Source organism: Heteronotia binoei, chromosome 3, assembly GCF_032191835.1.
Source record: "Heteronotia binoei isolate CCM8104 ecotype False Entrance Well chromosome 3, APGP_CSIRO_Hbin_v1, whole genome shotgun sequence".
In the NCBI taxonomy this organism is placed as follows: Eukaryota; Metazoa; Chordata; class Lepidosauria; order Squamata; family Gekkonidae; genus Heteronotia; species Heteronotia binoei.
Genome location: NC_083225.1, coordinates 179,626,364 through 179,639,738, shown reverse-complemented (window position 1 = coordinate 179,639,738; position 13,375 = coordinate 179,626,364). Strand labels below are relative to the sequence as shown.

The 13,375-nt window shown below is 46.8% G+C and overlaps 1 protein-coding gene across 2 annotated transcripts in view; it reads right to left on the bottom strand.

The window, feature by feature from the left end:
- The window catches only part of GRM5 (glutamate metabotropic receptor 5), a 389,835-nt gene that overhangs the window by 207,687 nt on the left and 168,773 nt on the right, over positions 1-13,375 (bottom strand). For both annotated transcript variants that reach the window (XM_060234964.1, XM_060234965.1), the window contains exon 2: positions 3,666-3,915. In XM_060234964.1, the coding sequence (XP_060090947.1) occupies positions 3,666-3,915 (250 nt within the window). The remainder of the gene's footprint in view (positions 1-3,665; positions 3,916-13,375) is intronic.

Below are 13,375 nucleotides of genomic sequence, written 5' to 3'. Positions count from 1 at the left end.
GAAAGGTGGGATTTGGGGAGGGTCTCAGGTGCCAGATTTCAGGGGGCAGCAGCCTCCGCCATGCCTTCCTCACCCCTCTTACCCCCTCCATCTCTGCCACCACTGCAGAGAAGAAGAAGAGGAGGAGGAGGAGAAGGAGGATTTCATTCAGAGCCTCAGAGTGGCTTACAGTCTCCTTCCCTTCCTCCTCTCCCCACATCAGACACTCTATGAGGTAGGTGGGGCTGAGAAAGTTCAGAGAGAACTGCTCTTGAGATAACAGCTCTGCGAGAACTGTGACTGGCCCAAGGTCAGCCACAGCTCTTAATCACTACACCAAACAAGCAGGAACAACCAACATGTTTTCCTCCCTGCTCCTCCAGGCATCTTCAATCCACCATTTAGCAAGCAGCCAATCCCCACCCCCAAGAGTCTCCCCGAACAAGGGTCTTGAAATTTGACACTTAGTTCAAGGCGCTCAGATAACTGGACACCAACGTTCCCTCTAAGCTGCATGGTCTTGCGAGGAAAAATTCTACTTTGTGAGCCACTGGCATTAAAGGTGTGAGCGACTACCTAAATTATTGGCTCTGGGGCCATCCTTCCCGAGCGAAGACAAAAAATGCGTGAGCTGGAAGCTAAAAATCTGTGAGCTAGCTCACGCTAACTCAGCTTAGAGGGAATACTGCTGGAACACATTAGGAGAACTGATATTTAACAGTTCTTCTACAAATATTTTTGTCTGCAACCAGGGCAGGAACTTCTAGGTTTCCTTTAAAGTGAACATTTCACCCATTCATGGAACTGAAGACATGCTGATCGCCAGGGAGAAGCCTAAGAAGGGAGACATTTGTAAACTAACCGGAGAAATGAGATAAGGGCATGAAACGTTTTCCAGTTTGATGAAGAGGCATTCATGCAACAGGATATGCAATAGTATATACTGTGCTGTACTGCTATTGCAATTATTGACAAGTGGATTTCTCTGCGTGGGCAAGGCAATCCAATTGCTGTGAACACTAAAGCACAATATCCAGAGATGTGTGGATACAGTTCCAAATGACTGCATTTTTGTAGACATAACTCCCAGATGTAGCAGACCTATACGCATGACGTACAATGTTCCCTCTAAGCTGTGAGCAAAAATTCCACTTTGTGAGCTACTGGCATTAAAGTTGTGAGCGGCTGCATAGATTAGTTTGGTGAGCCAGTCTGGTGTAGTGGTTAAGTGTGCAGACTCTTATCTGGGAGAACCGGGTTTGATTCCCCACTCCTCCACTTGCACCTGCTGGAATGGCCTTGGGTCAGCCATAGCTCTGGCAGAGGTTGTTTTTGAAAAGGCAGCTGCTGTGAGAGCCCTCTCCAGCCCCACCCACCTCACAGGGCATCTGTTGTGGAGGAAGAAGATAAAGGAGATTGTGAGCTCTGAGACTCTGAGATTTGGAGTGGAGAGAGGGATATAAATCCAATAACAACTTCTTCTGGAGCCATCCATCCTGAGCTAAGACAAAAATGTGTGAGCTGGAGGCTAGCAAACTGTGAGCTAGTTCACACTAACTCAGCTTAGAGGGAACACCTGATGATGTATGGAAAGGCCAAATGTCCACCGGAGGAGTAGATCAACCCAATGTGCATGCACATTACCCGAAGATGGACAGAATGTCCAGTGTGCATTCAACCTCAACATTCATACGTTCCATCGTCGTAACTAGGGACACCATTTCTTTGAACCATTTCCCAGTCACAGAGCCTAGCGCATGTAGAATTTGCACATATACAGTCATTGGACTCATGTTCAGGCACATCAGAAGTGCCTTTTTTCCTTCCAGTTCCATAATGCAACACAGCACTGCATCCGCAGCTACAGCGTTTGTTTGCTCTTCCTGTCTTTCCAGTCCCTTCCTCTCCCGTTAGCACCGTCAGACACAGCCAGACATGTCACTTAAGGCAGTGGAGGAGCAATTTTACTTCCTTTCAGTCGTTTTCAGGAAAAGCCAAACGCCTACGTGGAGCAGCGTCTGAATGTGCAGCTGCATGACAATGTGTTTCCAGATGCAGGCGGTTTAATCACACTGCAGGGTTTGGATGGCAGCCCTTCCAGTCCCTGTTTTCCCTTCAACCGTTACTGAAATGCCACAGTGCAATATTATGAGCTACTGTAAATGAAGCAGAGGTTATGCGTTTGTTATCTTACAGGACTAAGACCCATCTTCAAAGCAGAGACAGCAGAGACATGTTGTCTTCGTTTGAGACGTGTGCATTTGGAGTTATAATCAGTTATCATGGGGAAATTTAGTGAGGTTAACATCTCCATGCAAACATATGTAAATACCCCGAAAATGGAAGGAAGGAAGGAAGGAAGGAAGGAAGGAAGGAAGGAAGGAAGGAAGGAAGGAAGGAAGGAAGGAAGGAAGGAAGGAAGGAAGGAAGGAAGGAAGGAAGGAAGGATTTCCCCCCCACTTTCTATGTTGCTCTTTATCACACACATTGGGTGCTTTCACACGGCAACTGTTTGCAAGTGGATTTTGCCATTCTTACAAAAGTTGCAAAGCACATTATATAGGGTGTGTGAATTCACCCATTGATTTAAAAAGACACACTTAAAAAGAACTGTTCTATGGAATACAGCCTAATTCAGTGAAAACCTGACAATGTTACCCACCAAATCACTTCTCTATGCACTCCCCCCCTCCCTTTTCTTTTTGCCATCACCGCAAGGCAGATCTGTTTTATGTATAACTTTTCAGTCCCAGAAGGGATAACCAAGGTAACTGAGATAAAAAAAAATACTTCATACAGCTCACTGTTTCCACCAACTTTAGGTAGGGAAACAGAAGAAAATATTATGGGTTAGATCCTGCCATCATCTAAGCACACGCAAGAGGAGGAAGGAGCACAAAAGAGTTCCCTTTGATCACCAAACAAACCCAAAACAAAAAAACCAACCAAAACTGGTGACTATAGAGGCTGTAATGGGAATGACTGATAAATGTAGTCAGATCCAACCCTATTTCAGGGTCTTAGAATCCAACCCTTCGGTCCCCCTCTGCTGTAATTATGCACAGCATCACAACAATATTGGTCCTGGACAAGCAGCCCAGTCCAAGTAAATCCAGAGGAGGGTCACAGAGCCAGTGGAGATGTGTGTTTATATTTGCATATGCAAATCAGTGGCACATACAGAAATCCACTCCCTCTCCCAGTTCTACTTGGCTGCATCAGGATGTATTATTTGCCTCATGCTTCAAACATTTTCATTCTCAAAAGACATTTATCACTGAAATAGCATAGCCAAACAGAGTGTGTTTTATCCTCATCCTACATTATTTCAGGGGTGGCCAAACTTGCTTAATATAAGAGCCACATCGAATAAACATCAGATCTTTGAGAGCCACTAAATTTGAATGTCAGATGTTTGAGAGAAGGGAGGGAGGGAGGGAAAGAAGGAAGGAAAGCAAATAAATGGGGAAGGGAGAGAGAGGTGGAAGGAAAGTCACTTTAAATTTAAATGCAATTTTCCAAGTGATTTAAAAAGATAAATGCCTTCTCCAAAACAACTGATGGGGTGGTGGGAGCTTTGAAAGCCACACAGTATGTGTGAAAGAGCCATATCCCGAGCTGCAGTTTGGCCACCCTTGCTTTACATTCATATGAAAAGGGCTATAATTAACATTAGATTTACCTACCTTCCCAGCAGCAAGAACTCCCCGGCCAGCCCCAAACGCCTCATAGCCATGAGCAGCCCTCGCACAGTCATGCCCTCACAAAAGCACGCCACGACCCTCGCCTTGGGTAGGTGACTTCGTAGTTTCTCCAGCAGCTTGTCGAAGCTCTGTTCCCCCGCGTTGCTGTAGATCTTGTAGGAATGGGCAATGCAGATTCCTTCCTTGGCTGACATGTCTTTAAAGGCTTCCATTCCACTTTCACCGTAGTTCCCTGAATGGAAACAAAACCCACACAAAAAAAAGATTACTAAAAAGTTTATAAGGGACGGTCATACTGAGAGCAAGTGTGATTTTTTCCAATGGGATCTTTGACATGAAACAGGAGAAACCGGGTCTGAACCTTTCTTTAGTTCACCACAGAGAATATAAGCCAGATTTTCATAAAACCATAAGGGAAGCCATGTTGGATCAGGCCAATGGCTCATCCAGTCCAACACTCTGCATCACACAGTGGCCAAAAAACCCAGGTGCCATCATGAGGTCCATCAGTGGGGCCAGGACACTAGAAGCCCTCCCACTGTTGCCCCTCCCAAGCACCAAGAATACAGAGCATCACTTGCCTCGGACAACAGAGAGCCCTAGAGAGTTCCCTCTCTCTCTATCTCAGACCAATTTTGCCACTCTGATGTTCCTCTTTTCAGTGCGGTGTCCTTCCGATTTCCCATTATCTGCCCCGGGGCTTCAGCCTGCGTCGCTGTTTTTGCGCGGCAAAGAGAAACAGCTAAAAACCAGTTTCTCTTTGCCGTCCAAAAATGGCTATGCAGGCTGAAGCCTCAGGGCAGATAGTGGGAAATCGGAAGGACGCTGCGCTGAAAAGAGAAAGGTCAGAGCGGCGTAGGGTGAGTGGGAAATCGGTCTCAGTTTCTTATCCATAAATGTGGAAACGACAATGGCTCCTCGCAAAGCTGTTTGAAAGACAAAAGATGAGAGAGGTGGCAATTTTATTTTGCATTTGAAGAAGATATTGGATTTATATCCCGCCCTCCACTCCGAAGAGTCTCAGAGAGGCTCACAATCTCCTTTACCTTCCTCCCCCACAACAGACACCCTGTGAGGTGGGTGGGGCTGGAGAGGGCTCTCACAGCAGCTGCACTTGCAAGGACAACTCCTACAAGAGCTATGGCTGACCCAAGGCCATTCCAGCAGGTGCAAGTGGAGGAGTGGGGAATCAAACCCGGTTCTCCCAGATAAGAGTCCACACACTTAACCACTACACCAAACTGGCTCTCTCTTTGTTTAAGGCGTTGATTGAAAGTTTGGTCTGAAACAGGCGTGATGGATGCTGTAGGTATATATGTGTTTTATAAGCATTCTGTTAATTTAAGTTTAATGTACAATGTGTGCAGTAGTTTATTTGCAGAGCTACCTTTCTCATGCCAGTGAACAGGTGCCTTGACATGTAAAATCTAGACTCAAATCTCCTGTTTCTTCACACACACTTTTTTTTTAAAGGTAAAAGTAGTCTCCTGTGCAAGTACCGAGTTGTTACCAATATAGGATGATGTCACATCATGACGTTTTCTTGACAGACTTTTTGTTACAGGGTGGTAATCCATTTCTTCCCCAAGTCATCTACACTTTACCCCCAGCAAGCGGGGTACTCATTTTACCGACCTCAGAAGGATGGAAGGCTGAGTCAACCTTGAGACGGCTACCTGAACCCAGCTTCCTCTGGGATTGAACAGGTTATGAGCAGAGCTTGGACTGCAGTACTGCAGCTTGCCACACTGCACCACGGGGCTCCACACACATACACCCAGAGAAATACCTCAAGATGGGTAGCCATGTTAGTCTGTTTGTAGCAGGAGAAATGAATAAGAGTCCAGGAGCACTTTAAAGACTAACAAAATTTGTGGTAGGGTATGAGATTTTGTGAGTCACTGCTCAATCTAAAGAAGTGAGCAGTGACTCACAACAGTTCATACCCTACCACAAACTGTGTTAGGAATTAAGGTGCAACTGGATTTTTACACAGAAACACACACATACTTTTTCCTCTTCCCTTAGCTGAGAGAGAATACCTCTTCCAGACTCAGTTGAGTCCTCCACTCTGACATCAGGTGACCATCTGCTAACCATTAGTATCCATTGAACAACTTCTAATACTATTTTGTCATAGGTCTTGGATCCCACCGGCTCTGTCATTTTAGGCCAAGTCCATCATAGCAGAATCATTCTACATCAAACCATGCAGGAAAAACAAATTATGTGCCCATGAAGAGGAAGAAAAAGACTGGTTGGTAATGGAGCTACCCTTTCTGAATCAGAGTCTCAGAGTGGCTTACAATCTCCTTTATCTTCTTCCCCCACAACAGACACCCTGTGAGTTGGGTGGGGCTGAGAGAGTTCTCACAGAAGCTGCCCTTTCATGGACAACTCTGTGAGAGCTGTGGGTAACCCAAAGCCATTCCAGCAGGTGCAAGTGAAGGAGTGGGAAATCAAACCTGGTTCTCCCAGATATGAGTCCGCACACTTAACCACTACACCGAATTGGAGGAGAAGGACATTGGATTTATACCCCATTCTTCACTTGGAATCTTGCAGCAGCTTACAGTCTCCTTGCCCTTCCTCTCCCCACAACAGACTCCCTGTGGGGTGGGTGGGGCTGAGAGAGCTCTCAGAGAACTACTCTTGAGAAAGCAGCTCTTTCAAGAGCTGTGACTGACCCAAGGTCACTCAGCAGGTGCATGTGGAGGAGTGGGGAATCAAACCTGGTTCTCCCAGATTAGAGTCTGTGCACTTAACCACTACACCAAACTGGCAATATATACGCATCAAAAATATCCCCAAAGTATCATAATTTGTGGGTATATTGTGCATTATAATGACACATTGCTTATAGGAAACTGTACACATGTACACAATAAAAGTCAGCTTCACCATATAGATAGAAAACTCAAACCTCTGATAAAAATATAAACTAAGTACAAAGAAGGAAAATGGGGAGGGGAGATTCCATCTATCTAGTGCACATCTATTTCACTGTTCCCCTATTTAGCTGGCTCTGTACCTGGAGCGAGATGACCTGGCAACAGTGATCCGTGTGACGGTCACCTCGAGATTAGACTACTGCAATGCCCTGTATATGGGGCTGCCCTTGACTCAAATTTGGAGGCTGCAACTGGTGCAAAATGCAACAGCCAGGTTGGTAATGGAGCTACCTGTAAGGGAGCACATTCAACCTGTGCTGGAAGCGTTACACTGGCTTCCTGTGGCATTCCAGATTTGCTTCAAAGTGCTGGTCATAACCTTTAAAGCCCTATATGGCCCAGGATCTGTCTACCTTTGGGACAGCCTCTCCCCATATGTACCCCAGAGAACACTACGTTCAGGGTCCCAAAACCTTCTTAAGATTCCCGGATCGAAAGAAGCTCGATTGTTGACCACCACAGCCAGAGCGTTCTCGGTAATAGCCCCCGCTCTGTGGAATGCCCTCTCCGAAAACATCAGGACCTGCCACAGTTCCACATGGGCTGTAAGACTGAACTGTTCAAACTTTCTTTTAACAGTTAAAGGGAGATGGCTGTTATTCCACAGCACTGACAATCTCACTGAACTTAACATAACCGAAACAAGAAACATCAGAATAACTAGAACATCAACGCACATCTTAGACTTTTTAATGACTCTATATAACGGAAATGATTTTATTGTATAGTTGGTTTTTAAATATCTTATATTGTTTTTATTTGTCGTTAGCCACCCTGAGCCCGTCAGGGGAGGGCGGGATATAAATCTGTTTAAATAAATAAATAGTTTAGGACTTTCTTGCGGTAGAAGAGCCCTAGTAACCCCAAAGGCCCCACTGTTTCAGCTGTCTGAGGAATCGAGGAACCAGCAGTCATCCTGAGTCCAATGCCAGCAACACACCACCCCTTGGGCTTGCCCAGATTTTGGAGGGGTTACCTCGTGCTTCTCTGTCTGTTCACTGTCACCAGCCTGTTGATTTCAGAATGAACCCTCAAGCTGACCAGCACTCCCATTACAGTTTGGTGTAGTGGTTAAGTGTGCAGACTCTTTTCTGGGAGGACTGAGTTTGATTCCCCACTCCTCCACTTGCATCTGCTGGAGTGACCTTGGATCAGCCACAAGTTGTCTCAAGACTGTTCTGCTCAAGAGCAGTTCTGGGAGAACTCTGTCACCTACCTCACAGGATGTCTGTTGTGGGGCGGGGAAGAGAAAGGAGATTTGTAAGTCACTCTGGGACTCCTTTGGGTAGCGAAGGTGGGGTATAAATCCAATCTCCTCCTCCTCCTCTTCTTCTGCTTGAACACATAAACACATGAAGCTGCCTTATACTGAATCAGACCTTTGGTCCATCAAAGTCAGTATTGTCTACTCAGACTGGCAGCGGCTCTCCAGGGTCTCAAGCGAGAGTTTTTCCAAGCCTATTTGCCTGGACCTTTTTTAGTTGGAGATGCTGGGGATTCTTCTGCTTACTAAGCAGATGCTCTACCACTGAGCCACCGTCCCTCCCATTCTTCTTCTTCTGCTTCTTCCTCATTGCTGATTAAAGGCTCCTCCTAGTGTCCTTGTCTCCTGCTACCTAACTAACTACTGGTTACCAGAGGGATGACCTGACTAGTTGCATTTTGGCAATGAAGAGTCTAGCTACCAACTGCCTCCTTTCCCCCGGGGCCCATTTTGAATAGTGTGTTCAGACAGTGGAGGCCTATGCGGTATGCTGACCAGCTATCAGCATTTAATAATAATTTATTAAAAGGGGGAAAGTTCACAAACATACTCTGAACAGCAACTGATGGAGCAAGGGATACAAAGAAGGAGGCAGAGTCCCAACATTTGAGCACCTAGCTTACCAATAACCAGTGAGCAAATTAATGTCAGTTTATACATACAAACTGCATTTTTTAAAACCTTAGTACCATTCGGTGTTCATTAATGCTTGTGTTATCATCAAGGTTATTTCGTGCCTGCGCATTTTTTGCACAGCCTTGTGGGAGCCACAGTTCTGTACCCGTGTTATTTATCTGACCTAACCATCCAGGGCTCAAGAGAAGGATAAAATTCACCTGCTGTACAGATGCAAAATCATCTTGCAAGGCGGAAAGAAATAAAACGGGAGCACCACAGCAGCGGCAGCTGCAGAGCTGTTCATCAAGTATTCGAGGTTAACCACAGCAATGCAAGGAGATCCACAATGCAAATCATGAGTGGTTATGGCTGTTGAATGTGGCGGGTTTGCTGGGCAATCTCATTTCACTGCGAGTTTTGAGGCTTTTTGAAAAACAACAGAGATGGGGTTGTTGCCTGGGCTTTTTTTGAGCAGAATCGCAGTTCTGAATGGCTTGGTGCCAGAAGGAGTGGCCTTATAGATATTGGATTTATATCCCGCCCTCCACTCCGAAGAGTCTCAGAGCGGCTCACAATCTCCTTTATCTCCCTCCCTCACAACAGACACCCTGTGAGGTGGGTGGGGCTGAGAGGACTCTCACAGCAGCTGCCCTTTCAAGGACAACCCACCGAGAGCTATGGCTGACCCAAGGCCATGCTAGCAGGTGCAAGTGGAGGAGTGGGGAATCAAACCCGGTTCTCCCAGATAAGAGTCCGCACACTTAACCACTGCACCAAACTGGCAAATGACTTGCTGCTGGGATTTTTCTGCAAAACAGCACTGTGTGAAACTATGGGGGTGTGGCCTAATATGCAAATGAGTTTATGCTGGGCTTTTTCTACAAAAAAAAGCCCTGGTTATTACCATTGGCTTGTGAAATTCCTGGGGATTTGGGGAGAGCAGAATTGGCAGAGAACCTCAGCAGGGCTGTGATCATTTCCATTTCTCCTAGACTGTATGGTATACTATAGAATCTGCCCTCTGAAGTTGTCATTACCTCTAAGGAAATCAGGTCTGCCAGGCCTCTCACTTAAGGTTGCTGAACTCCAAGTGGTGGCTAGAGGTCTTCTGGGATTACAACTGAGAGCCAGTTTGGTGTAGTGGTTAAGTGTGCGGACTCTTATCTGGGAGAATCGGGTTTGATTCCCCACTCCTCCACTTGCACCTGCTGGAATGGCCTTGGGTCAGCCATAGCTCTCACAGAATTGTCCTTGAAAGGGCAGCTTCTATGAGAGCTCTCTCACTTGCAGGGTGCCTGTTGTGGGGGGAAGAAGATAAAGGAGATTGTAAGTCGCTCTGAGACTCTGATTCAGAGAGAAAGGCAGGGTATAAATCTGCAGCTAAAAAAACCCCCCAAACTGATCTTCAGGTGACACAGGATCAGTCCACCTAGACAAAATGACCACTTTGGAAGGTGGGCGCTATGGCATTATACCCTACAGAGGTCCCTCCTCAAATCTCGGTCTTCTCAAGCTCCACCCCCCAAAATCTTCAGGGATTCCTAACCTGGAGCTGGCAGTGGCAACCCTACTTCACTGTAGCACAATCTGAACGTGATGAAGAGTTGTAGAAATTGCTGGAAACAGCAATTCCTAGAGATACCCTTTGCTACTTCTGGGTTCTGTCTATAAGTGCTACAGTGACATGCCCAGCTCCCTATATCCCTACCCACAGCCTTCCTGTTTGTTGTCAGGCTCAGCCTGTGTGGTGTAGTGGTTAAGTGCGAGGACTCAGCCGGGAGAACCAGGTTTCATCCCCCACTCCTCCATATGAACCTGCTGATGTGACCTTGAGTCAGTCACAGGTTCTCACAGAATGGTTCCTCTCACAAGTAGTTTCTGTCAAAGCTCTCTCAGCCCCACCTACCTGACAGGGTGTCTGTTGTGGGAAGGTAAAAGAGATTATAAACTGCTTTGAGAGTCCTTTGGGTAGCAAAGGGTGGGGTATAAATACAATCTCCTCCTCCTCCTTCTGTAGTCTAGTGAACTGCTGTAAATTTAGGAGAACTCCAGGCTCCACGTTGTAGTGTTGGCAGGTCTTTCCCAGCAACCAGTGGGAAGGGACTTGCATGGAGCAGCAGGGAGGCCAATCTGACAGACAGTTATGCCTCTACATCACTAACCATGTGACTCAGAAGTGATGTCATCACTCCTGGAACACTGGAGCAACATTTTGATATATGCACAAAAACTCTAGGGTGAATTTATCTTCTACCATAGAGTTTTTGCCCAAATACCAGAGTGCCACCCCAGAGACCCAGATGTGATGATGCCATTTCTGGGTCACATGGGGAGTGACATAGACTTATGGCTGCGCGTCAGATGATCTCTCTCTTTTCCAGGGTAGGTTCCACCCCCCATCAATGGCAAGGTGGGGAGGCCTGGCAGTAGGGGAGCCCCATCTGAACAAGGGGGGGTGGGTGGGTCTGGCAACTCTACCACCTTGAGATGTAGCCAGGTAGGTCAGACTGAGTGATTGGTCCAATGTAATGCATCCACAAAAGAACAACTGAGTTTTTTTAGCCCTTGCCTCACACATTTTTATCTTCACTCAGGAAAAATGGCCCCAGAGCAAACTAATTTCCGCAGGAGCTCACAACTTAAATGTCAATAGCTCACAAAATAGAATTTTTGCTCACAAGACTCCACAGCCTAGAAGGCGTATTGCATGGCACTGACTATCACGCTAGCAAGCCTTAAACTTCATGGTTTTTTCTTCTTCTGAGGTTCTAAACTTCTTAGATCTTCTGGGTGTCAAGTAAAATGCAGCTGTCGCATCACAAGTGCCATACACACATTTGTTTCCATAAACTAAGTGATGAATGATGCTTCACATAAAATGAGGGGAGGTTCTTCAAAAAATAATGAGACTCCTCACTGAGGTATTACGATTTGTATTCAGGGAAGAATACAATGGTGGGAGGGGGAGAAAACACATCTCGTTTCTGATTTGGTAAATGTAACCAAAATAAAGGAATTGAGAATTCCCAATTGGGAATAAATCTGTGGTATCTGTACGTGCCTGAGGGGGGTGGTAATGAAAACACAACACAGCTTTGCAAGCCAGACGTTTCCCTCCAAAAACTCACTTGTCATGAATAAGCTCGGCCTGATCAATTTTTCATATGAATTACTCCGGTGGTGAGGGAGATTTCAGAGAGAACATGCATATTTAATTGCAGTGGGATGTGGGCAGTAATGAACATTTTTCATTGCTGGAAAAATCATTTGTGCTGCAATCCCAATGATGCTCTCACGTTCGTGGGCAGCTCTGCTCCCAAAAGTTTTCTCTCAGAACTTGGGAGAAAACTTTGTAATGATCACATCAGCATGAAGTTGATGTCAGCAGTAAAAAAAAGTCTCCAGAGGTTGGTTCCCAGCCACTTGGAGTGGTCTCAGGAAAGTATGGGATTTGGCAGTCAGAATGAGTTGGGAGGAGTTTTTATCATGTGCAAGCACATTGCGCCTCCTCAACTGGCCAAGTCTTGCCTAGAAGCCATCACTCGCTCAAGTGGTTATAAGAACAGGTTCACATTTCCCCCCCCCCCCTACCACCTCTGCACAGCTGTGAGCAAGAGTGCAGAGGTAGTGTTATGTTGGGGCTTATCACCTAATGCTTTGCTCTAGGAGCTCCTATATAGGCATGCCTGGACTTGTTCTCCAGGAGGTTGGAGTTCCTGATCACTAGAGCAGCAGGATTCTGGAATCTGTCTGCCGACTGGGCATGCAGTTATTGGCAGCCAATAGGGAGCAGGAAGTAGGGCTGCCAAGCTCCCACTGGGGGCAGGGAACCTCCCACCCTGGAGGGCCCCAACCCACCGGCAGGGAGCAGGCCACCAGGGGGATCCCTGCCCCCAAAGAGCCCTGCCAGCACGCCCCATCCCCAGCATGATGATGTCACCCGGAAGTGGCGTCATCGTGCCGGTGACGCCGCACTGGGGACACTCTAGGACTTGCAGTAAAAACTCTATGGTACCATAGAGTTTTGCCACAAATCATAGAGCATTTCCAGTGTGATGCTCTAGGAACTGCGGTAAAACTCTATGGTAGCATAGAGTTTTTAGCGCGAGTTCTAGAGCATCCCCAGTGCAACGTCCCTGGCACGATGACATCACTTCCAGCAGAGGGTCTTGGCAACCCTAGCAGGAAGGTAGTTCTAACCCTCCAATGGTTTGAGAAATGGGAGAAGTTTAAGCATATATAACCAGGCTGAGGCCTGTGCGTGTCAGTGGATGTTAGCTGAAGTCACTAATACACAGAGCTGATCACTATGCCTGGCGTCTGGTCTGCCCTCCTATCGTACCTTAAAAGCCTTAAAAATTGGGCCTGGTGACTGCACCTGCCATTAGCCTGGATCCTACCACTCTTGTGAGCAAAGTTTGAAATAGGCTCGCTTGCTGTGATGGGTTACCTACTGCCATTCACCCACTGTCCCTGCTTCCCCTCGGCAGTGAGGCGGAAGGAAAATGAAGGGTGAGGATTGTCATGTCCAACTGATATCTAGGAGTAGTTTTGCCAGCTTCCAGGTGGTGACTGGAGATCTCCTGGGATTGCAACTGATTTCCAGGAGAGAGAGATCAGTTTAATGGGAGAAAATGGCTGCTTTGGAAGGTTGGCTGTGTGGTGTTATATCCTGTTGGGTTGGCTGGCTGGCTGGCTGGCTGGCTGGCTGGCTGGCTGGCTGGCTGGCTGGCTGGCTGGCTGGCTGGCTGGCTGGATGGATGGATGGTTGCTTGGTTGGTTGGTTGCTTGGCTGATTGATGGAATCAGGGTTCTTTTTGTAGCAAGAACTCCTTTGCATATTAAGCTACACACTCCTG